Source organism: Aspergillus nidulans, chromosome II (assembly GCF_000011425.1).
Source record: "Aspergillus nidulans FGSC A4 chromosome II".
Classification (NCBI taxonomy): Eukaryota; Fungi; Ascomycota; class Eurotiomycetes; order Eurotiales; family Aspergillaceae; genus Aspergillus; species Aspergillus nidulans.
This window is the reverse complement of record NC_066258.1, coordinates 903,565-927,335: the sequence shown is the minus strand read 5'-3', so window position 1 is coordinate 927,335 and position 23,771 is coordinate 903,565. Positions and strand designations below refer to the sequence as shown.

The 23,771-nt window shown below is 50.0% G+C and overlaps 4 protein-coding genes across 4 annotated transcripts, besides 1 other annotated feature; 2 read left to right on the top strand and 2 right to left on the bottom strand.

The window, feature by feature from the left end:
* Window positions 1–23,771: part of a sequence feature (contig 1.141 1061..203328(1)) that runs on past both edges of the window.
* ANIA_08152 (uncharacterized protein) lies at window positions 900–2,869 on the bottom strand (the record flags this gene model as incomplete). Its single annotated transcript, XM_676329.1, has 5 exons — window positions 900–1,088; window positions 1,139–2,065; window positions 2,119–2,317; window positions 2,365–2,764; window positions 2,803–2,869. The coding sequence occupies 5 exons, from the start codon at window positions 2,867–2,869 to the stop codon at window positions 900–902; spliced, it is 1,782 nt and encodes a 593-aa protein (XP_681421.1).
* ANIA_08151 (uncharacterized protein) lies at window positions 3,293–4,742 on the top strand (the record flags this gene model as incomplete). The annotated part of the gene is made up of 4 exons (XM_050611215.1): window positions 3,293–3,770; window positions 3,818–3,904; window positions 3,954–4,145; window positions 4,198–4,742. 4 exons carry the CDS (start codon window positions 3,293–3,295, stop codon window positions 4,740–4,742), a joined length of 1,302 nt encoding a protein of 433 aa, XP_050467264.1.
* Window positions 12,987–20,277, top strand: ANIA_08150 (uncharacterized protein; the record flags this gene model as incomplete). Its single annotated transcript, XM_676327.1, has 18 exons — window positions 12,987–13,510; window positions 13,596–13,983; window positions 14,034–14,271; window positions 14,318–14,564; window positions 15,063–15,210; window positions 15,241–15,790; window positions 15,948–16,352; window positions 16,436–16,669; window positions 16,756–16,898; window positions 17,050–17,623; window positions 17,808–18,092; window positions 18,252–18,391; window positions 18,484–18,527; window positions 18,593–18,708; window positions 18,766–19,393; window positions 19,481–19,547; window positions 19,613–19,959; window positions 20,034–20,277. 18 exons carry the CDS (start codon window positions 12,987–12,989, stop codon window positions 20,275–20,277), a joined length of 5,322 nt encoding a protein of 1,773 aa, XP_681419.1.
* On the bottom strand, window positions 21,005–23,705 carry ANIA_08149 (protein afcA; the record flags this gene model as incomplete). The annotated part of the gene is made up of 5 exons (XM_676326.1): window positions 21,005–21,999; window positions 22,086–23,195; window positions 23,251–23,335; window positions 23,401–23,483; window positions 23,549–23,705. 5 exons carry the CDS (start codon window positions 23,703–23,705, stop codon window positions 21,005–21,007), a joined length of 2,430 nt encoding a protein of 809 aa, XP_681418.1.

Sequence of the window (23,771 nt, the reverse complement as noted above, 5' to 3'; positions counted from 1 at the left end):
TGTAGAAGGCAGCTAACTCTTTGCGAATACGCATGATGGGTGTCTTTCAGGAACTAGATAAACGCCGATTGATTGGATTGATCGATACACATTTTGCCCTTGCCAAAAGTGCATACTCCGGTTGAGTAGTGGCAGACTTAGAAGTTAGTAATTCCTGAAAGGTTCTATGCTGTTCTAAAGAGCAAGGTGTGCTCAGAGCGAGCGTCTTTTCTGAGGAGAAGGGATTGAGAATGAATAGCCACTCAAAATACTCTCTTCCATGGAGCCCTTTACGATCTGCGGGCTTTTGACTGGTGCGGACCGTGTTAATCATGAATGGGATTCATTATCAGAGGTAAGGTACCTAGTGAAATTAATCCTGGCCTTGGCTGCCATCAGAGGAAGATACGCCCTTCTCAGATCTAGCTCCAATCGAACGTTAAGTACCACTTTTCAAACTACCGGGGGGAAAGCCAGATCAGGTGTTAATGGTGCTGTTCACAGCGGCTAACATTTTAGCCAATACCTCGTGGTATATTTCTACAAACATTCTCTGCCACCCAACCAATATCCGTGCCGAAGCAGCCGGATTCCTCGAGAGCAGTGCTGGAGGGGTTTCTCCAATATTTAGTCCGAACCTCCCAGGACGAGCATCTCCCATACATATCATTAGCGAATGCCGGAAATAACACAAATCTCTAAGTCTATCACAGGATTAGAGCCAGATGTCGCGGCCGGTTGTCCTTATTGAACTCCATGCAGCAATCATAGACGCTAGCCATATGCAATATGTTGGGCAAATGGATAACGGTTGTTATATGATGCTCCTGAATACCCCGCGGTCTAATTATGCCACTATCAATTTAAGTACATAGCAAATGGATTACAGCTATCTTACAGCTCTGCATCTTTGATTTATATCACTTGCGGGCGCAGAGCGGGCCAAAGCCCAGACCAGGCAACTCGTGCTCCGACCATGATGAACTTCCGACACAGGTCGGGCAGTAGAAAAGGCCTTCGGGGTCATATTTGTTCTTAATGGCAAGAAGCCTCTTGTAGTTGGCAGCACCGTAGAAGTCTTCTCGCCACCAAGGATCGTTTATATCGGCCTGGGATAGTATTAGCTTAGGTATTTTGAGAAAGAGAAGGGCGGATGTACCTCATTCATATAGCTGCCCATTCCGGGGGTAAAGCGACGCATTGCCGCATACTTGTTGTAGGTGATATCTTTCTTGACACTGTTCCCATACGCCTCTCCCATGGACTCCAGCCAGCCACGCGCAACTTCGTGGACAAGATACGTTGATCTCCAGGCAGGGTGTGCGCCGCTATACTCTGGCTTCTCGAGAACCTTGCCGCCACCGACCATAATGACCTGGTTGATGGTCGTTTCAGCCGGAGCCCCGGCCAGCGTCCCAATCAAGCTGCGCAGCGAATTGTGGTTGGCCGTCAGGTGGGTTTTGTCAAACATACGAGACGCAAGTGCCATTTCAGGCGACCCAGTCTGCTGGTGGACTCCAGACAGCGTGCGGTAGTACGCTGCGTAGGAGGGGAACTCAAACCAGTTAATAGAAACGGCCACAGAGCTATAGGTCGAGAGTTTCTTCAGGACTGGCGCTAGAGTAGCCTTGGCTTCGGAAAGTGACTTGTTTCTTGCGGCCAACGCATGTTGGTATCCTGCGGACGAGTTGCCGTAAGTAGTGGTCGGGTCCAAGATTGACCATGAGCCGTAACCGGAGAATCCGTAATCATTTAGTGCAGGATAGGCTTCATAGAGGTCCGTGATAGCGTCCAGCAGCTGGCTTGTGTTCTGGCCGGTTTGTGACGATAGCACAAGCGAGTGAGCAACCATTGGCGTTGACGGGTACGCCTTGATGGTGAGGGAAATGACCACTCCATACGTTCCACCGCCGCCACCACGAATCGCGGTGAAGAGGTCTGAATGTGAGCACGGACTTGCGGTGACTATCCTTCCGTTGGCAAGAATGACTTGAGCCTCGAGGATCTGGTCAGTTGCGAGGCCGAAATCGCGCATGGCGGGAGAATGGCCGCCTCCTTGGACGTAGCCTCCAATGACGCCGACAGTCTTGACATGTCAGTATATGACAGAGTCGTTAGAAGTAGTTGAGGATAACATACAGGATCGCCTCCTCCGACGACAACCAAGTCACGAGCGAATGCCTCTTCGTAGACGTCGTCCCATACATAGCCACCAGCAACCGTGAACGCAGCGCCCTTCCAGTCGGATTTAGTGCAACGACTCTCGAAAGACTCGTGGTGGATGATTCCCTTGCGCAGGTATCGCATCCAGATTTGAAGAGATCCGTAGCCCGTAGACCTGCATTATGTGAGAAAAGTACCTCAGTGAAGAGATAAAACACGTACCTTCCAAGGATATCGTGGCCTGTGTTTCTCACGACAAGCCGAACGTTATTCTTACTTGCGAATGCAATACCTGCCGCCAGATCCTCTGGCTCCGTCGCATTGACGGTGTAGACTGGAGAAGACCCTAAGCGACAGTCGCCTGCCTGGGCTCCGCTGAGGACGACGGGGCAGCTGTCGTCGACCGGATAGCAGTAGCCAATGGGCTCCAGCATTTGGAATGTCGTATTAGACCATTGCTCGTCGACGTACTCGCACTCCTGCTTGCTGTATAGGGGACCGGGGTAGCAGGAGACGGCCGGGGGCAGGTTGCGGATGAGCTTTCCAGACACCGTCGAGTTCAGCCCATCCCAATTGATTTTCTTCCAGCACCTATCATGCGGCGCCTGCACCGAGTCAGCACCTATTCCGCGATGAAGAGAGATATACCGACGCATTTACATGCGTGCGACGAGGCCGACACTTGGCCGAGGCCGGCTAAAACGAGCAGCCCCAAACTTGACTTCATCGCTACAACTACAGGGGGTTATCGAACAAAAAACTAAGCTTGCGAATGAGCAGCATGGCTTGGATTTATCGAACGGAGGAACGGCCTCAAAGCCGAGGATACGAGTGGCTAAGCACACTATTCATCTCCGCGTCGGTGCGCTAGTCAAGCAACTTGTCAAGTAGTTCATTACGCGTTGATTAATTTAATTAGCTGGCCATGGCTGTCGGAAGCCAGGGCCTCTGCTAATGTAACCTCGCCTATCGAGGGCAATGTCTACTGCAGGGGTGCGTCTCATCTTCAACAGGACCTTGACGGGGTTCCTGCGCCGTCTGCAGGTGTGCAGATGGTGCTGATGCCGAAAGCCCGGCGCTGGGTTTGAAATATGAAGTCTTGTCCCTCTCACCAGCCCTCGGTCCATCCGAGTTACTGTACGGATGAAGCATGGCCTCCTCCACGAATCTGTCGGAGAGAGGGCTCATCGCGGTGACCTGGACAGGCGCCGGGCTGGGGATCCTCTTCACCGGCTGTCGCCTGGCCATCCGCTTAACGCGACTGAAGCGACTGCTGGCAGACGACTATGCTATCCTCGCCGCGCTATTCTTTCTCATATCGAATGCGATCCTGCAAACGCTTCAGGCACCGCATCTCTACTACATGGTCCAGACCCCGCAGGGCGGCGACATCGCTCACCATGCGGTCATGTACGTTCACTACGAGTTCGTGATCATCGCTCTCTTCTGGACTGTGCTCTGGAGCGTCAAGGCGGCCTTTCTGGCGATTTTCTGGAAGACAACCGACCAGCTGCCGGTCTATCGCCGCTGGTGGTGGGCCATTGCGGTATTCTGTACCCTGGCCTATATCGGCTGCTGGTTGGCCTCTGCACTCAACTGCCACCCGCCATCAGCCTATTTCAAACTCGGTATGTACGGTGAAGTTCACATTCTCTGCGCGTGCTGATCCCGTTAGGTCAATGCAACAAACCCATTGACCAGCGCGGGTCTCTTATTTCCATCTCGTACAGCACCGCCGTGGATATCTTGAGCGACCTGATGAGTATGTGGCCCGAACGCAGACTTGATTTAATCGCCTTCTGACTTGCCAGTTATGACCTTGGCTCTATGGATCGTGTGGTCAACGACCATTTCTCTACGCCAGAAGCTCGCGCTGCTGGTCGTTTTCTCGCTAGGCGGCATCATCATCGCTTTCGCTGTCGTGCGGGCCATCAATATCCTGGGGCGGTCCTATACCGACGCAGTGGGCCTGGCTGTCTGGGGTATCGCTGAGTCCTCCATCTGTATGTTTAAACCAGCAACACCACTGGATCCCGCGTTGCTGACCATGTCAAGCGGTCATTGTCGGTTGCCTGCCACCGTTCAAGACCTTCCTCTCCCGCAACAACTCGACGTACGCCTCCCGCTACCCTCCTGTCTATGCCCAACGAACGATCAGCCAGAAGCGACCCGTTTTCAGAAACGCGAGTTCGGATGAGGTGCCGCTAGATCCTGATTACGAGATGACGAGATCCCGAGTCCGCGTCTCAAATGGAAATGCTCGATCTAACGGCTCGGACGAGGGCGAGATTCGAGTCACCCAGGGCTTTGTAAGTGTCGCGATGCGCCAGAGATCATCCCAGCTAACTCAGACAAGAGTATCCTCAGAGAGTGAAGGGGGATTGCCTGATGAGTTCGCTTTAAGGGGTCAATTACGGGAAATCAAGAAGCAACTCCTGATGCGCTACCCAAAGATCAATCGCGCTGACGGAGGGAAAAAGGAGGGAAACAGTATACTGCAAAAATCAAGGCTATCGAACTTGCCCGCCTCGGTGAGTACGGACTCGCACCGTGACCGCTGGGATCAGACGGCAAAAGAGACAAGGATCCGAATGCGCTGACAATTGAGGAGCCATACCGAAGGGACTACTGCTCGCTTGGAGAGGGGCACAAGACGGTTGCGCTGGGGATGACGTGCCAGCGGTCGCTTACTCTTTAGTGCTCAGTTAGTTCCAACACGGCTCCAAGGCTGGGGCAGTGCCCGATAGATCACCGGCATCCACAATAACAATGCAAAGGTCCACTGGTCACCAACGCCCCTTAACTGTCCAGAAGCCAATGAAACCAGTCAAGCCTTCTGAAGCATGGCCAATATGTTCTCTTAACCGAGAGTGTCAGCAGAGCCTTTCTAGCGTGCTATACTGTCCCGCGTCAGGATTGTAAGGGGATGAAACAGCGCTTTTACTGGCTGGATATCGCATCTGTCAGGTCTAGTCATCTCCAGAGATAGTCTCGCCCTCTCTACCCAGTGCAGTCGTGACATGTGGCAGGTATGTTGTCTCCGCCGAAGTACGGCACTGACTTGATTAAAAACAACTGATGATCTCATTGGCTGACGTCTATTGTTTCACTAGTCTGTATCAGGAATAGCCACCTCTTGAGGAGCCGTGTCACGTGATTAGGCTTATGTGTCGGGGCATACTGCCCTCCGGTACCGCCTGCCCCTAAGGTTCGACCTCGATTAGTCATCATTTAGTAAGCTAGTTATTTAGATAGGCTGACCTTACCGGCCACCCAATAAGACAACGATCCATCTCTTCCCATAGGTCATGAGCCCTCTACGCTGAAGGAATACGATTTGTTTGCTAGATATAGATACGCAGAATCGATTCTTGACGCTCTGAGCAACTTGCTATACAAAATTTTAGACACCCCGCACCTGTACGAGGGGGGGTAGCAACAGTTTTGGGGATTACCCCAGAATCAGGATCATAAGGCACCTTTCGCTAGGATGCCGCCAAAAGCCTCACGAGGCACCAAGTCAAACGACGTACCGTTTCAAATGACAACAAGGCATCGTACGTACGAGCCGGAAACACCAGTATCTGCTGACAACCAGATATCGAACGATTCGACGGACGAAGACCAACCGGACGAACCAACCACAATGGAAGATATGCGAGCAGGATTACTCCGTCAACTACGAGATGAACTACGAGAAGAACTACGTGAGGAGATGGCTCAGCAATTGCGCAGCGAGATCAGGCATGAGATACGCGCAGAGCAACAACATCAGTCCCCTACGCAGCAACTACACCAGGAAATCAATCAGAATGCCTCCTATGGTTGAAATACAGACATTCAACAACGAGACCTTATATATTGCGAAAAACAAGACATTCGGAAATTGGCCAAATCAAAATTTGGTACCCAAGCATCAATACTGCTTAATGGTCGATCAAACTATACAGCATGGCGCGATTCTATGCTTATGGATACCTATATGATTGAAGCAAAGGACATCCTTGATGAAACCAAGCCACCCGATGGCAGTAATGAAATCGACATCGCCCGCTGGGAAACGAAGAATGAAATTTTGCATACAAGGATTCTCCAGTCAACGGCAAGGCACGTACGACAAACAATCAGTTGGAAAGGCTCTACACTTGCATCCGAGCTATGGGCTAGAATAACATCAACATATGGCCTATCAATGGCCGAGGAGCGCCTTATGACTGTCAAAGCCCTGCTTGATATCAACCCACAAGGCAATTACCCAGCGATGGTACGGGATTTTCAAAGAATAGCTGCAAAGATTAAAGAAATGAAACTATCCCTGGATGATGTTATCCATGACATTTTTATCTGTTCTCTAGGCCAATGGCAGCAGAACTTCGTACGTACAAAACTAGACGAGTTCTATTCCTGCGGCCGAGGACCAATCAAAAACCTAGATATTGACACCTTTGCGGATCAATTGGTTGCTCGATCATCATCTTCCAACAACAAATATATCCCCCAGGAACCACAAGAATTCAAACTCGAGCCCAGATATCGGATAATCCTTACAGAACCAAAGGACTCTTCCCGGACGAAGCGCGACGGTCAAGACCAAAAGCCGGCACGTACGAAAACCCTCTGTCAAGCTTGTGGCAAAGGATATCATAAGCCCGATGATTGTTGGACATTGCATCCTGAAAAGGCGCCTAAACGCCATGGAAACCAAGCATCTGGAACCTCCAATGATAATAAGAACCAACAACCAACAGGACAGGAGCTTGTTCTACGGAACCATCCGCAAGCCAACTCGATTGCAATCGTACCAGCCAAAGAGCCGGAAAATGATGAGGAGCCCCAATGGCTCTTGGATACTGCTGCAGCCTTCCATATATCTAATAAATATCATGTTTTCATCAATCTCCGAGGCCACAAAGCATATATAAATGACGCCGGTGGTCGTACGCATCAGATTATTGGAATCGGAACCGCATTAGTTTATGGGGTAGAGATTCCAGACGTCCGGTATGCGCCAACAACAACAGCAGACCTACTGTCATTCAGCCAATTGGATGACCAGGATTTTGATGTATCCACGCAAGGCACTGTCAACAAGAAGCACTTCTATATTACATCACCTACAGGAGCTTCTCTTGATGCCTTCAAAGAGCAAAATACATGCCTATATCAAATCAAACCAGTTGCATACGCAATACAGCCAATCCTACACGCAAAGGACACCCAAAAAGAAACAAATAACATAATACCTACAGCAACTATGGAGGAATGGCACCAGCACCTATCCCATGTCCATTTACAAGCCATATTAAAGATGGCATAACAGAAAATCATCAAAATCAAAGGGCCAAAAACCTTGGCTTTCTGCGACATCTGTTAACAGGCTAAGGAGAGGAGAAAGAGCACCAAGGAGCCAGCCTCACGCGCCACAAAGATCCTAGTGTGAATCTATATTGATATTGCAGGAGGGGGAGCAATATTGGACTGCAAGGATAAGCAAGCCCCTCCCGGCATCAGAAATATTAGATATTTCTTGTTGATTACTGATGATGCAACCCAATATCAATAGGTTTATACCCTTCGAACTAGAGATGAGGCTATTCCCACCTTCCAGGGATGGCTTGAGCATATCAAAAACCAAGGATACAGCCCACCAGCTTTCGTACGAAGTGATCGCGAATTTCTAACCGAACACGTCAAGAAGCTCTGCCAAACCTATGGCCTAATTTGGGAGCCAACCGCTGCAGACTCCCCATGGCAAGATGGCGTCAGTGAGCGCGGAATACAGACGGTTTTACAATATACAAGGGCAATGTTATATGACTCCGGATTACCACGATGGCTATGGCCACAGGCTTTACAAACAGCTGTCTATTACATGAACCGGTTACCTACAAGAGTTCCCTTGTACAATGATCGACGGCCTATGGCACCGACCAGCGATCCGGAAATCCAGCCATGTGCCCATTTTACGCCCTATTCCGCCTGGACCAATGGTGACGCCGATATTAAGCATCTTGTCAAATTTGGGTCACCTGCTTGGATGCACCTACATGGAGCTTCAAAATATGCTGGCAAGCCAACCAGTAAGATTGACCCAAAGGCCAAGAAGGTCCATGTTGTTGGGTATCAAGGGCGCCATATCTATGTTATTTGGGACCCTGAAATCAACCAACTACGTGATACCAGTGATATCTCTATCAAGGAGGAGTTTAACCCGCCACTGAGCAAGCCGTACGAAGCTGCCAAAGCTCCCGAAGCTGGTAAAGCTCTCGAAACTGTCAAACCTGGCGAAACTGCCGAAGCTGCAGAACCCAAAACCAATGAAGACCTTCTTATACAGGATATATCAGATATTACCTCCGGAGAAGAGCTATACCGACCTGCCAAAGGATTTGCTATCCTAAAATCTGTTGAATCACCTCTACCTAAGCCCAAATCGTACAATGAGGCTATTAAAGGCCCTGAATCAGTTCAATGGCATGCAGCAATGCAAGAAGAGATAAATACCTTGAAACAGAAGCAATGTTGGGATTTGATCTGAAAATCTGACATGCCTGCTGGCGCACGCGCCATACCAGGAAGATGGGTTTATAAAAAGAAGCTTAATCCTGACAACTCTATCCGTTACAAAGCACAATAGGTAATCAGGGGGAATCTTCTTGATAAATCAGAATTTGAAGGAGCAACATACGCCCCAGTTGTTGATCCTATTACTTCACAAATCTTGTTTGGTGTCAGCGCCCAAAAAGGCTGGCATATTATTCAGGCAGATACAGTTCTAGCATTTCTAAATACAAAGTTAAAAGGCCAACCGATTTATATGCATCAACCACTTGGATTCGCTGAAGGGGAGCCAGGGACCCTAGTTTGCCTGCTCCGCCAATCACTATATGGCCTAACCCCGTCCGCGCGCCTATGGTACAATGATCTACGAGCATATCTTGAATCTATAGGATTTAAGGTTTCCCCGCATGACCCAGGCCTATTCGTACATGTTACAGAAAAGCTCTATATCACCACCCATGTTGATGACTTCATGATTGTTGGTGAAAAGGCCCAAAACGCCGTACAAGCGCTCGAAAGCTTGAAATCCCGATTTGAAATTAAAGAAGCGCCGGAATTCAAGCGATATCTAGGCATAAATATCAAAACAACGCCTACAGGCATCCACCTGTCACAGGAGGATCAAATTAATAATATTATCAACTCTTTTAGGCTTCATAATGCCCATCCTACCAAATCACCCCTTGATCCTGGAACAGTTATCGATGATGCTCCAGATCCAAAAATCAATATCAAAGAATACCAGCACGGTACTGGCAGCTTGCAGTATCTAGCTACAAAAACTAGGCCAGATATCAGCCGAGCCGCCTGCTTTCTTGCTGAATTTAATACAGCACCTACAGCCAAATGCTGGGCAGCTCTTATACATATTATCAAATACCTAAAAGGCACCCGCAGTCTAGGAATCAGATATCAACATGATCCTGCAGCCAATATCAAGCCCCCTAAAGCCTTTAGTGATTCTGATTGGGGTGGACCTCATACAAAAGCACGTCGGTCAGTTGGCAGATATGTTTTCAAACTTGCCGGAGGACCAATTGCTTGGCAATCAAAGCGCCAAACCTGCGTAGCAACCAGCTCCAATGAAGCTGAATATATTGCTGCATCTGAAGCCTCGCGCGAAGCCTATTAGATATACTCTCCTCAAACTTCAAAGGACAGACAATAAGTTCATCAAAATCCAGAGACTCGCGAAATTATGAAGGATCTTTAATTATTTGATGACCAGCATGCACCTGGTATCCTATTATATATAGACAACAAAGGAGCTATTGATCTTACAATGTCCAACATACAAACCAAAAGATCAAAGCATATTGACATCCGCTACCATTACACCCGTGATATGGTCGACCAAGGCATCATCCATATCAAGCAGATCCCTACTGCCGAAATGGTTGCAGATGGCTGTACGAAGCCTCTGGGATCTGAAGCTCACTCCCATTTCATTCGTTTATTAGGTCTCCACAACGATGATTGATATTTTCATGTAATTAGGCCCGCTGGTGATGACAATCTCGCTCGAGGGGGGGTGCCGGGGCATACTGCCCTCCGGTACCGCCTGCCCCTAAGGTTCGACCTCGATTAGTCATCATTTAGTAAGCTAGTTATTTAGATAGGCTGACCTTACCGGCCACCCAATAAGACAACGATCCATCTCTTCCCATATTATGGCTCTGGCTGTGCTCAGGCCTCTGCTTGATCCTTCTTGACAACTTGTAAAATTACATTCTCCCGTCAGGTTACGGAGAATAACCTGGAATGAGACTTTTCCGGAGTCTACAGTGATGATCTCTCAGCTCTTGTCTGTGCGCAAGGTCCGTTCCTTTGCCGGCTATTCCGCCGGCATACCCGAAGGCATCTCGCCAGGCCAGGTCTTTTACCCAGCAGAGAGGTACTGCCCAGCTATACAACCTTGGTCGAGGTTGAATTGAATGTGTCTAAAGCAGTATGTCTCGCGTGATTGCGGTAACACTCAGAGATTTCGTTCGCCACGAAGCGGAATGGATCCAGTTCGTGGTTTGATCCAATTCGGCGGCGCCATCGATGGCCAGTCTAGAGGTAGCCATAATCTCTTTCTGAATGGATAATTAAAGTCATTTCTCTGCCTTTTCGAGAGTAAAACCAACATGGAGGCTCAGCGTCTCACCGAGAGGATTTCAATCTATCCGCTAGGGCTGATCTACAAAGACGGACGCCATCTGAGGATTCTACCGTTCTGAACGGAGTGATGCCTTGGCATTTTAGTCACTGCAAATGGAATGGGATTACGGGCATATGTCGGTGGTAAGTACCCTTAGATCATCTAAAGCGCTGGCTGAAGCCAAGGCTTAGGGTGTTGGAGGTAATCGGTGGGTCCGTGTATCCGGCGTGGCCAAGTAGTGGTATTAGTTGCTGTGAGAGCAGCTGGTCAGCGGCTCCCTATCATTTACAGGCAGAAAGCAACGCTACTATAGATTTGCCAGAGTCGGGACTTTGCAGCGGAATTCGTCCTCTCATCGTAATCAGTATGGGTATATAATGTAGATCGGCAGGTAAGAAAAGAAAGTTCTGACGACCCAGTTCAGAGACGTTTTATGAATAAATGGGAGGTGAGAAGAGCTCGCCGCGATTCAACCGAGGTTGCTCAAGAGTAAGGCTGCTTACATTCCGAAGAAGTGTCTCGCAGTCCCAAAAGCATCAGAACAGAGCGCCGGCAGCGCACTTAAGAGTAGCACCATTGTTACTATGATTAAATGATGGCCAACATGAACGTCATCTGTAGGCATATTCAGTCAACCTTACTTGACATCGCTTCAATCTTGCCACAAATCATAGAATGGTTCGCAATGTAGACGCAATTAAAAGAGACATATAGAACTGGTTGACACGTGGAATACCAGAAAGTTTGCGTCATCCGTTATGGAAGGTTATCGTTCCGATATCCTAGTCTTATTTATGGGTAGTGGTCTATATGGCTGACATAGGATGTTGTGAAAGGCATCGATCCTTTGCAGGCTAAGCCGTGTACTTGCCCGGCTACATACTGTCCGTCTGCCTTGTGCATTCGGCAGTAGGTTATTTTCAAGGAAACATGTGCCGGTACAGCTGGATCGTTATCGAGTTCCGTCACGGCGCAGGTGTTTTGTACTATTAACACTGAGGGAGACAGGTTTTAGCAAAGGTAATATGAAGTCAAAGCTATATGCAATTGTCGTGAAGTGGTGGAAGCAAGACAGAATTTCATGTGTTGCAGAAGCTTTAGGGTTACAGAGCAAGATAAGAGGCCTAAATAGTGAGGCAGAGAGTCTTTGATGATCTTGTCCAGGCCATTTCTGTATGTGCGGTTTGACATTGTTGAACGCCATAAATAGCAGTAGGAGCGTACGTAACGACTTTATATTGGCCTAAAAGTGATTATACACTATCATGTGGGCTGTGAATAAGAACATAATCCCACAACGTTGACCGCATCTCCACGCTTCATCGGTGCTGGATTATGCCCTTCGTGCAACAGCCCATATGAGTGGCAGTGGGAGGAACCGCCTGGATAGGGCCAAACCGACTACAATTGAAGAGGCCCACATACCGTCCCTTAGTGAAGATAACTATTACTTCTGTGCAAGCCTTGCTACTAGTTATATTTGATATATATCAACCTGTCTTTCTACAGTATTCAATATACCCTGAGCCTACTTTCACTAATAGCATGTTAGTCGGTATAGGTTCTCGAATGAGGTCATTTACTTTCCTGGCATGGCCTAGGAGTAGCTCTCAAGTATTTAGATATTAGCAAGTTAACTCCTGTTTCCAGGTTTAGAAGCTGGTACTTGGAATAATGATATTGGTTAGAATTAGTACCATGATGACTATCCTAGAGTATAAGCAAGGTATGCAGGGGCGAGCCAGCTATATAGTAACGATCCAGGCAGATTGAAATATGGGACAGGCCATAATGACCTTTACGGTCATGTTGAGAGTATGCCTGGCCGCACACTGCTCTTACATTATAGAATATATATATGCTGTGCGTTAAATTCGATTTAGTATTTTTCAAAGTCCACTGGAAATAGAATTTTCCTCAAAATGCACTACTTTAAAGACGACTTCATGCATGCTTCTGATAAAGTGGTTTTGATATCAGTATTTACTTGTTTAAAAATGATAAGGCGGGCGGATTAATTTGAGTGCGCGTACCGATTAGGGGATTATATTACTGCGCCACATGTCAGCTTATACATCTGGACAGTATTATAGTCGCCTTTGACGCTGTCAGGAAAGTCAGACTTTCCTTTCCCAACAAAATGTCTGCTAGCGAAACCACCCCCCTTCTCCCGCCATCACCAACATTATCACCATCATTTTCTTCCATCGATAAAGAAAAGAACAACCGATTTGTCTTCTATGTCTGTCTCATCACGCTATTTATTATCAATGGCGGCGGCTCCATGTCGGTGCCCCCAACAACGAGCATTCTGCAAGACTTGCTCTGCGAGCGCCATTACGCCCAGCGAGGACTCACTCGCCCCGGGACAGACGAGCTCGACTGCAAGATCGAACCCGTTCAGTCTTCTCTCAGCATGCTCCGCGGCGTCGTCGGGCTGCTGGCGCTGCTGCCTGGATTGCTTCTGGGGGTTCCCTATGCTGCTCTCGCAGAGAACTGGGGTATTAAACGTGTCCTGCTACTGTCGGTCACTGGGATCATCTTGTGCGACGTCTGGTTCAGTCTTATTTGCTGGTTTGGTCGAAATCTGCCGCTGCAGCTAATTTATCTGACTCCCTTGGGGTATTTGGTCGGTGGAGGGCCATCTGTCGGCGGCTCGTTGCTGTACGTGCTTGTTGCGGATTATTCGCCGGCAGAACTGCGGTTGGTACCTCTCCTTCGAAGAAGATCTTCTTTCTGATGCTTGCAGACCGACGCGGTTCTTCCTTATGGAGGCAGCCGCGTACTCGGGCGCTGTGCTTGGCTATACGGCCAGCTCCGCCATCATGAACACGCATCTCTGGGCGTCGGTCGTGCTAGGACCCTGCCTAGTATTTTCTACATTTTTCCTGGTTCTCTTGTTTCCCAATGACTGCCCCATCGGGGCAAAGGCCCGTCCCGATGCTGGGCCTGATCCTGCGCCTGCACCAGAGGCCAAGTCCATGCTGCACACGATGCGCACTGCCATGGTCCTTTTCAAGGGGCAGATTGGTCTTGTCATTATTCTTCTGGGATATGCACTACGGTGCTTGGGAGATGGTGTCATGGCGTTGTTGATCATCTACGCATCGCAGGTGTTTGACTGGTCGTTCTCGCAGGTATCTTCCCTTCATGCGGCGTGGTCTCATAGATGCTTATGTTTGGGCAGTCTGGGTATCTCCTATCTCTACAGAATGCAACCCACCTGGTGGTATTGCTTATTCTACCCGTTGTAGACCGGCTTCTCGCGCAGTATCTAGGGCGAGCACGGCAAACGGAACACGAGTTTATAGAGCCAGCGACAGGGCTGGCCAAGCACTTTTCGCTTGCCCGAGGAAGTGCTCTTCTTTCTGCCATTGGAAGCGCAGGAATGGCTCTATTCAGGTCGCCTTTTCTCTTTGTTATCAGTATGCTCTTTCACCGTAGCTTTTGGTTCATCGCTAACAACTACAGGTGTGATCCTTTACGGTTTCGGCAGCGGCTACAACCAATCTATCCGTTCAATCATGACGCTTTCTACGCCAGAGGAACATCGCGCAATTACGTACTCTGTTCTGGGAATCATGGAAGCGGCAGGTAACTTGGTTGGGGCACCCTTCTGGCCGTTCATTTACCAGATCGGGCTGAAGGGCGATGGATACTGGGTGGGACTGCCTTTTGTTGTGACGGCAGGGTTAATGGCCGCGGTCTGGGTGATGTTGTATGTTGCGAGGGTGCATGCTGTATAGGCAGCAGAGAGAAAACTGCGAGATAAGACTAGAGCTAGATTCTGACTTGGGGGAAACAATCCACGATGTTACCTTGCAGGCGGCTAACCATGCCCTAGTATAGCGCTGCTTTGGCGCAACCAATCACAATATTCTGGAGACTAGCAATGTATCAAAGTCTTATGTTGAGCGCTCTGTCCGAATGATCTTTGCCCTCTAGATAGTGGCTCGACCCCAATCCTGGAGACCCCTTCCTCTGCGATTCATTTTTGACTGCTGTGGCTGCGCGAGACGCCTGCTATTCGCAGCTCGAGAAACTGATAAGAGAAGGTCCAGGTAGATAAAATGTAACCAACCCCTCATAGCCGTCTTTGCCTGTATAGGGATCCAAGAAACAGGCGACATGTCTTTCTCCTGCGTCGAAGACAGCTCATTCGGCCCCAGAGTCAGCACCAGCTGCCGCACCTTCGACTTCACCCTCGCTTTTGAAGACGCATTCCTAACCTGTCTCCCCGCGGTCCTATTCCTGCTCTTATCGCCATTCACATTGCCAGCTTCGGAATGAGGCTCGTCGTATCCAGCGATCGGCGCTCTTGGCTGCGAAGCTTGTATGGCCTTTTCATGTTGCAAGCATCTTTGGTATGGATGCTTATCTTTATGGCTGTATAGATCTCTCTCACGGCGTTGTTCATTCCCCAGATCGTCTTCCTTTCTGAAAGAGAGCTCCGTTCTCCAACTTTGCGGAATGCTGTTTCCCTTCCTGCCGATATTCTGGAACTCCTTGCAACTGCTGCGGCACTCGTCCTCTCGTATATCCACCACTGCCGCTCGCTCCGCCCCTCGACGCTCCTGATTCTCTTCCTATCTGCGCGTTCGCCGCTCGGCATCGCGCGCGTGCGAACTCTATGGCTTATCCCAGGGGCCAACAGGGCAGCTATTTTATTTACTGCTGGATTTGTGGCTACCCTACTATGCGCAATCCTCGAGTCAACGGAGAAGACGTCTAACATCCTTCCCGCGAGGAAAATAGGAAAAGCCATTCCCGCTACACCAGAGTCCTTCAGCGGCCTTTGGAAGTGCGCGAGTTTCGCCTGGCTGTCTGGAACGTTTCGACGCGGGTATGTTCATGTTCTGTCTGTGGATGATCTACCGCAGCTGGACCCGGCGTTGGATAGTGAAGTGGTTAGAGAAAGATTGGAATATATTTGGGCGACTACGGGTAAGACTCAAGTGACATTCAGTCTGGTTGGGAAAGAAATGTTGCTGAAGAATGGAGTTATCAGATAAAACAGCCAGATATGCCCTCCTCCGCGCAAGCGTTTAAGCCTACCTGAAGCCCTTCCTCTCCGCCGTAATTCCACGCCTCCTCGTCGCAGGCTTCGCATTCTGCCAGCCCTTCCTCATCAACGCGACAGTCTCCTGGGTAGGAAGACCAGATGCCCCAGCCGATTCGGGAAAGGCGTTGATAGGAGCGTTTGCCCTCGTTTATGTCGGACAGGCTGTCTGCACGGCCCTCTACGGATACCAGAACATTCGCTTCATTATTCGTCTCCGAGGTGGGCTGATCAGTCTCATCCATAAACAAACTGTGCACCCGCGAGCCGTCGATCTCGGCGGAAGTACTGCTATCACGCTCATGGGGACGGATGTTGAGCGGATTGTCAGCGGTTTTAGATTGCTTCATGAGCTATGGCCTAGTCTGACGGAGATCGGTATTGCAGTATATTTGCTGGAAAGACAGGTTGGGGTTGCATGTCTGGCGCCGGCTGTAATTGTTGCTGGTGAGTGCTCCGTTTACTCATTCGATTGTCTACAGTCCTTTGAATCATAGAACGAGGGAGTAGAAGCTCACAAATGAATACAGTGTTCATCTTAGCAACATTCAAACTCTCCACCTTGACAAACAAGTTCCAGCGTCTCTGGATTGAAAAGGTCGAAGACAGACTCGGACTAACCTCGTACACGCTTGAGAACATTAAAGCCGTCAAGATGTTAGGGCTATCAGAGAAGATCTTCAGCATTGTGCAGGGGCTACGGCACGCTGAGATCGCGACCTCTGCTGTTTTCCGCAAATTGCTTATCGGAACCATCACTCTCTGTACGCCGGCCCTATCTTGCTACTCGTTCTCACCGTCCCAGTGAGATGGAGAGTTCTCTATAAGCTAATACTGAGTCTACCTGCAGCAAATTCCCCTTCTGACCTCGCCCCCATGACGACCTTCGCCATCTATGTGATCATCGCGCTCGTCCGCAACGATAACTCGATTTTGGCTGCGCAGGCGTTCACATCACTATCGCTGATCTCGCGTTACGAACCCGGTGCTGACGTTTATCCAGGCGGTGCCTGCTGTCATCCAATGCTTGGGGTGCTTCGAGAGGATCCAGGAGTATTGCAGTGTACCCGTGCATGGCCAAGATATTCCCGAGCAGGACCTCAAGGATTCCTTGGAGAAAAAGAATACCTTAACCGCACTTCAGGATATGCCAGCTGTAGCTGAGGGAGAGGAGCAAAAAATGCTGGTGACATTCAACAGATACACTGTCACCTGGGAAAAAAGTGTAGCCCCCGTCTTGCGGGAGATCAGCCTGACAATCAACCACGGAATCACGATGATAACCGGTTCAATCGGGAGCGGCAAGTCAACTCTCCTAGAGAGCATTCTCGGCGAGACCCTCGTTACGTCTGGACATGCAGATTGGGTATACCGTGGCTCAGTCGCATACTGTTCTCAGACACAATGGCTGCAGAGCCAGAGCATCAAAGCGAATATTGTGGGCAGATCCCTTCCCGATGAAACCTGGTATCGGACAGTCATATCAGCCTGCGGACTCGAAAAGGACCTCTCGAGGCTGCCGCGCGGCGATGCCACAGCCGTGGGGAATAATGGGATGACACTGAGTGGAGGCCAGAAGCAGAGAATTGTATGCCCGCCTATACCCAGCCTTGACCTGAGAGCAGTCTTTCAGAGTGCGTATGCTGATTCTGGACAGGCCCTTTCTAGAGCTCTCTATTCCCGCGCCCAAATTATCCTTCTAGACGACGTCTTCAGTGGTATTGACGCAGAAGGGACTGAGATTATTGCACGGAATCTCTTTGGGAAAACAGGGCTCTCACGAAGGATTGGGAGCTCGGTTGTGCTTGCTACGCATTCGGGCATGTTCCTCTTCTTCTAATTATCCGCGGTATTTCTAGACCTCAGTTGGTAGGTATGGCTAACTGTACGTGAGGACGATAGGGTACCTCCTTCGCTATGCTGACGAGATCGTTGTCCTGGAAAGTGGCCAACTCGTTGATAAAGGAAGTCTGGAGGACCTTATGGCTAAGAGTACCTATATCCAAGGACTGCAGACCTCGCTGCCGAAACCGACATCATCTATTGATAGTAGGTCTAGTGAAACAGTGATGGCTACTCCTTTTTCGGTCGAGCAAGACCGAACTGCTGAAGAACGCGCAAACGAGGCTGTTCCCAGTGAGAACGACGACCTCCTAGGCCACGAGGCCCCCAGCGATCCCACCCGCCGTAACGGCGATCTCTCCGTCTACACATAATATGTAAAGGCCGGAGGTCGGACGACTGTTGTGTTCTCACCTGATTATAGCCTGGTCGTTTTGTCGAGAGTTTTCTAGCAAGTCTCCCTCCAACCACTCGTCACACTTTTCACTATACGGCAGGAAACAGTGCTAACGGGCGTACAGCAATCTGGCTCGACTGGTGGACAGAGGCAAATGCCAGATTCCAAATGCCCAGGCGGGCATGTATCTCGGTGTTTACGTGCTTCTGGGCATATTTGGAATGATTCTTATGATCATGGGGTGTCGGTGAGTCCCTTCTGCTCGTATCAGGTAGACCCGCCCATGCTGATCTGTGCCCGTCATACTGCAGGCTTGTTTTCGTTAACATCGTTTCCCAGTCAGCCCTTAAGCTACACAATGATCTCGTGGATAATACAGCAAGGTGTGTCTGCTGCATCTGGACGAGGGTATATGGTAAGAAAAAGCTGATATATGTGAAACACACAGGGCGTCACTCCAGTTCTTCCAACGAGTCGATATTGGCAGCATAACAAACAGATTTAGCCAGGACCTGGATCTGGTCGACATGTCTCTGCCCCTAGATGCCCTCAGCTGTCTTGCTGGTACCTCCCTCTTCCCTTTTACATAATGGCAAAACCCTTTTCCTAACATTCGTCAAGCGGTATGCACGTGCGTCCTAAAGCTCCTCATCCTGTGTGTCTCCGCCAAGTATCTCGCCGTCACGATCCCCTTCATCTTGATCACGATCTATTTTACGCAGTCTCTGTACCTGCGTACCTCGCGTCAAATGCGGCTGCTAGACATCGAAGCAAAAGCGCCGTTATACACGCACTTCACCGAACTTGTTTCCGGTGCTGCGACCATCCGCGCATTTAGATGGCATGCTTCGTCCCAGAGAAGTGCACTTAAGCTGCTGAATCTTTCACAGAGGCCGGTGTATTTTCAATACTGCATCCAGAAGTGTCTCGGGTTTGTTCTCGATCTCCTTGTTGCAGTTTTGGCTGTGATTCTGGTTGCCACAGTTGTGCTTTTGCGAGACAAGTTTCAGGCCGGCGACGTCGGTGTCGCACTTGTTACGGTTATGACATTTAACTCGAGTCTTATGAACCTGGTAAGGTTCTGGACGGAAATGGAGACAAGTATTGGCGCAGTGAAGCGCGTAAAGAATTATGTGAAGACGGCTGAGCCGGAAGAGGATGATGTCTCTCAAGCTCGGCTTGCAGAGTTGCCGTACTCGTGGCCGGAGAAGGGAGATATACGCTTTGAGGGCGTTATGGCTGGTCATTTGTAGGTTTCATTCGGAGCTTGATGCCCTGAATAATCTCATCTCCCTGATGACTATTCCACGCAGACAACGAAACTGATATTGAACAGGCCATCGTCACCGCCCATCCTCAAAGACTTAACTCTATCCATGTCGCCTGGCTCTAGAGTTGCCATTGTCGGGTTTTCCAGCAGCGGGAAACAACCCTCCTCCTTGCTCTGCTGCGACTGGTGGAAATCCAGAAAGGCTCCATGATGATTGATGGATTAGATTTGAAGGCTTACCGCCGCGAGGAAATCCGAAAGAGACTGAACATCATAACCCAAAATCCGTTCCTGGTATCTGGCAGTGTGAGGTTCAATATCGATCCGTGGGGAAATGCCCCAGATAAACGTATTGTGGCTGCGTTGAAGAGAGTAGGACTGTGGGATGTTATTGTTCAACAAGAAAGTGGCAGGGACAGTTTTTCAGGGCTAGATATGCAAATCAACGCGAATGTCTTCTCCGCCGGCCAAAGACAGTTACTGTGCCTTGCTAGGGCGCTGGTTCGACCAGGAAAGGTGTTGATCTTAGATGAGGCTACGAGCAGGTCTGTCCCCTTGCACCAACCCATCTACAATTCCCGTTCATTGGCGCACACTGACTGAACGCGTTCATGGCTAGCGTCGATAATGCAACCGAATCGACAATGCAGTCCATCCTCGAGACCGAATTTGCCTCGTACACGATCCTCTCCGTCCTGCATCGCTTTCGGTATATCCACCACTACGACGAAGTCGCCGTGCTTGAAGCGGGCAGGCTGGTGGAATTCGATGAGCCGGGCATTCTGCTTAAGAGGGAGGGGTCGAGGTATCGAGAGCTCTATCGATCTGGAGAATATAATGGGAACGACGCCAACGGGGTATAATAATGCTTGAGCAAGATGGGAGGGAGGAATTTACCATACTGTTTTTAGTGTCGATCTTACGGGATACAGGAGGCAGTAGACACGTTCATGGACGCGTATAGAGAGTTTTCTGTATTTACAGGACAATTATTGTTGTGCTATGAGGATGCTTAGTGTTTCTAACTGCCTGCCTATTGAGCAGATATGTGGAAGCGTCAGACCGATTGCCGATCTCGATATAGAGGGTGCGCAATACTACCCTGAAACCATGCACAGATTGGTTATTTATTGCGGTCATTGAAGTCTATATGCTCTCCAAGTCCCCGCTCGGAACAAAGCGTCCACCTGAGCCATTGCCTGCGTATAGCTCGCACAAGATCACCCTTTGGATAATCGTTGCCCAATGTTCTTCTCCCAAGGCAACCCAGGAACATTACCTTCGATGCTACACCCTTGATATGATAATCAAATGGGTCTGTCTTTTTATCCTGATTGCCCGAGCGGATTTCCGTGCCAATTCTTGCGAATATGCATTTACTAGGACGGTACGCACAGCTTGCCGTATTGGCAACCCGGATACATGCTAAAGTTGGGCAGACCACTTCGTCCAGAGACAGATGGAGTGGGTGCTATTAGTATATCCTGCCATTGAGATTTATGACTTATAGAGTCTCAACTACTGGCGTAATCCTCAGGGCTGTCTTTGACAGGCGGTGCCCTAGTTCAATAAACCCAGAAGGACGCCTGTTTACATCTCAGCAAGAATGTCACCTTCCTTATTGACCAGCTTGACTCTGCTTGTCCCCTTCCCTCTCTTCACGATATTCACCCAATTGACAACACCCCTTTTATCCCAGCCAAAATCTACCTTCGCACCACCTCGCAATCGTAACCCCTTAGCCCTGCCTCCCCCCCATGCAGACGGTATCGCGGGCCCCAGAACAACGGTCCTCTGCCCAGGATCGGACCTTGGAGTTGGCAAATCAACCACCAACATGCTCAGCACTGCCCCTGCAAAGCCAAAGTTCGCATCAATCTGGAACGGCGGGCTCGCTCCCCAATACATGCTCAGCCCATTCCCGACGAAGTTTTCGTCAATCGCATACCGCAGCTCATCGTACGCCATGGAAGAGTCGTTCAGGCGTGCCCAACACGCAGCCCGCCACACTTTGGCCCATCCAGCATTGGCGTCCGCCGCATTGCCCATCCCGCGTGCTGTTAGGGTCTCTTTGACCGCATCCTGTATCGTCTTGTTCCTATATCCGTGCGCAAAGGACGAAATCGAGTACCCCGGATACCATCCCGCTAAGTGTGACAGATGTCGATGCGTACTCATATTGTCGTAACCGTAACTATCCGGCAGCTTCCACTCCTTGAGACCGCCCCAGGAAGATAGGTGCAGGCCTGTGTCTAGTCTTTCCAGGGCCGAGGCCACGGAGTCGACAAACTTGGTATCGGACTCGTGGATATACTCCTGCGCTGCAAGCACGGTTTCAAAAACCTGGTGTATTAGCTGCTGGTAGTGCGTGCAGCCGAATGTTGTTGGCCCAGTCTCGGGGCTGTTACAGGGGTTCACAACGAGCGAGCCGTCGTTGAAGAACTTGTCCTCCTGCAAAGATGAGAGCCAGAATGATGCGATGCCTTTGAGGAGCGCGTAACCCTGCGATACCAGCCAGGCTGTGTCATGGGTGTAGTCGAAGTTATCCCAGACGTGCTGCATCATCCAGGCGGCGGCTGCAGGGTCTATCCAGACCAGATGGATAACGGGTCAGTTACAGTGCATGCCTAAGGAACAAAGTACGTTCTAGAGCTTGGTCTGGGGGACTTACAGTTCGCCCACCCCGCGTCCTCCTTCATGGCCGTAAACCCAAAGATATTTATCTCGTTATGCACGACCCATCCGCTTGCGTTGTATAGCAGGCGTGCCGTCTCTGTGCCCCTGGGAACCCAAGTATCCGCCATATAATTCCATAGAGCGTGCTGTGTCTCCCCGAGCCCGGTCTGGTCTGCTAGCCAGTAATTCATCTGCAAGTTGATGTTCGCGTGGTAGTCGGCGCTCCATGACGGGGTGAGCGATTCGGTCCAGCGGCCTTGGAGGTTTGCGGGTAGGGAGTTGGGCCGGGAAGAACTGACCAGGAGGTGTCTGGCGTAATCCAAGAGGAGGTTCTCCAGATACGGGTTGCCGGTAGCAGAGGCGTACGAGTACTTCTCAATCAGCTCAGATGTGTCTTTGCTCGCGGAGTCTGTCGTATCCGGCAATTCGAGCGAGAAATCGCCCATTAGCTTCTTGTAGTCTTTGACGTGACGGTCAAGAAGCCTCTGATAACCCTTCCAACCAGCAGCAGAGGCAATTCCATCCACGATTGATGCTGGGTCTTTTGCATTCTTGAAGGACCAGCCACTCTTCGCGTTTCCTGCTTTCTGGTCGTAATTCGTCGCCGCGCCGATGATGATCGTGAGTTGCTTCTTGCGAGAGGAGATCTGAAGCGCACCCTCGCCCAGACATGTTGTCACAGAAGATCGAGGATTTACCACCTCTGCAACTGCAGCATACTTCATCCCTTCTGGTGGACCGGCTTGCGTGACGCCAGAATGCCGCAAAACAGCCCGTTTGGCCTCGCTCTCACAAGACGTTTGCAGGAGGCTCTGGTTCACAAGGAGATTCTCAATGCTGATTGTCACCTTGGGCAGACGCGCATCTGATGCTGATTCAAGGTGGTAGACGCAGACTTGATCGGGATATGAGCAAAAAATGGACGACTTGAGCGCTGCCGTTGTGCGATTGGCAATGGTAAAACTCGTTCTGTGGACGCCATCAGATAAGTCGAGTGTTCTCTTGTATTTGCTGTAGGCTTCGACTCCGTCCAAGGCGATGGTTATATTCCCCAACACACGGCTGGAACCATAGTGGTTCCCACTGCCGAGTAATTCTTCCATGCCTGTGAGCAGCATCTAAGTATCCCAATCGTGTTTCTGGGGTTGAGTTCAACTGACCACCGGTTCCATTCTCAAAGATTCTCTCCCGGATCCCTGGTAGCGCATCATAGATCGGTGACGAAGGGTTGCCGCCAGTATAGTTCTGTCCCACAAGCAATTCAGTGACACATTGCAAGAATGAGGGCAGTATCAAGATTGTTAACAAACCTCGACCTCAAATGGACCCCCGGACCACAGACTGTCGACGTTCAGGTTCAGCTTCTCGGTGTCTGGTGGGCCGAACGGGATTACTACAACATAATATTTCAGTCCACCGACCATAAATGGCAGTATCCACCATAATTTGGGGTGTTACCTCCAAGCTTCCCGTTCCCGATCAGATAGCCAGTCTTCAGGATATAGTCGCTTCCGTCTGTGGTGCCATATGTAGCGGGAGAGGACGATCTTAGGGCTCTGCCTTGGGCATTCGAGGTCGCAAAAGTGACCGCCAGAAACAGAGTGGTCTTCCGCATGATGAGCAAAGGCCAAAAATCGGAATTGGGTGTGTGCCATAGACCCCGGTCATCTCTTTGGTAGCA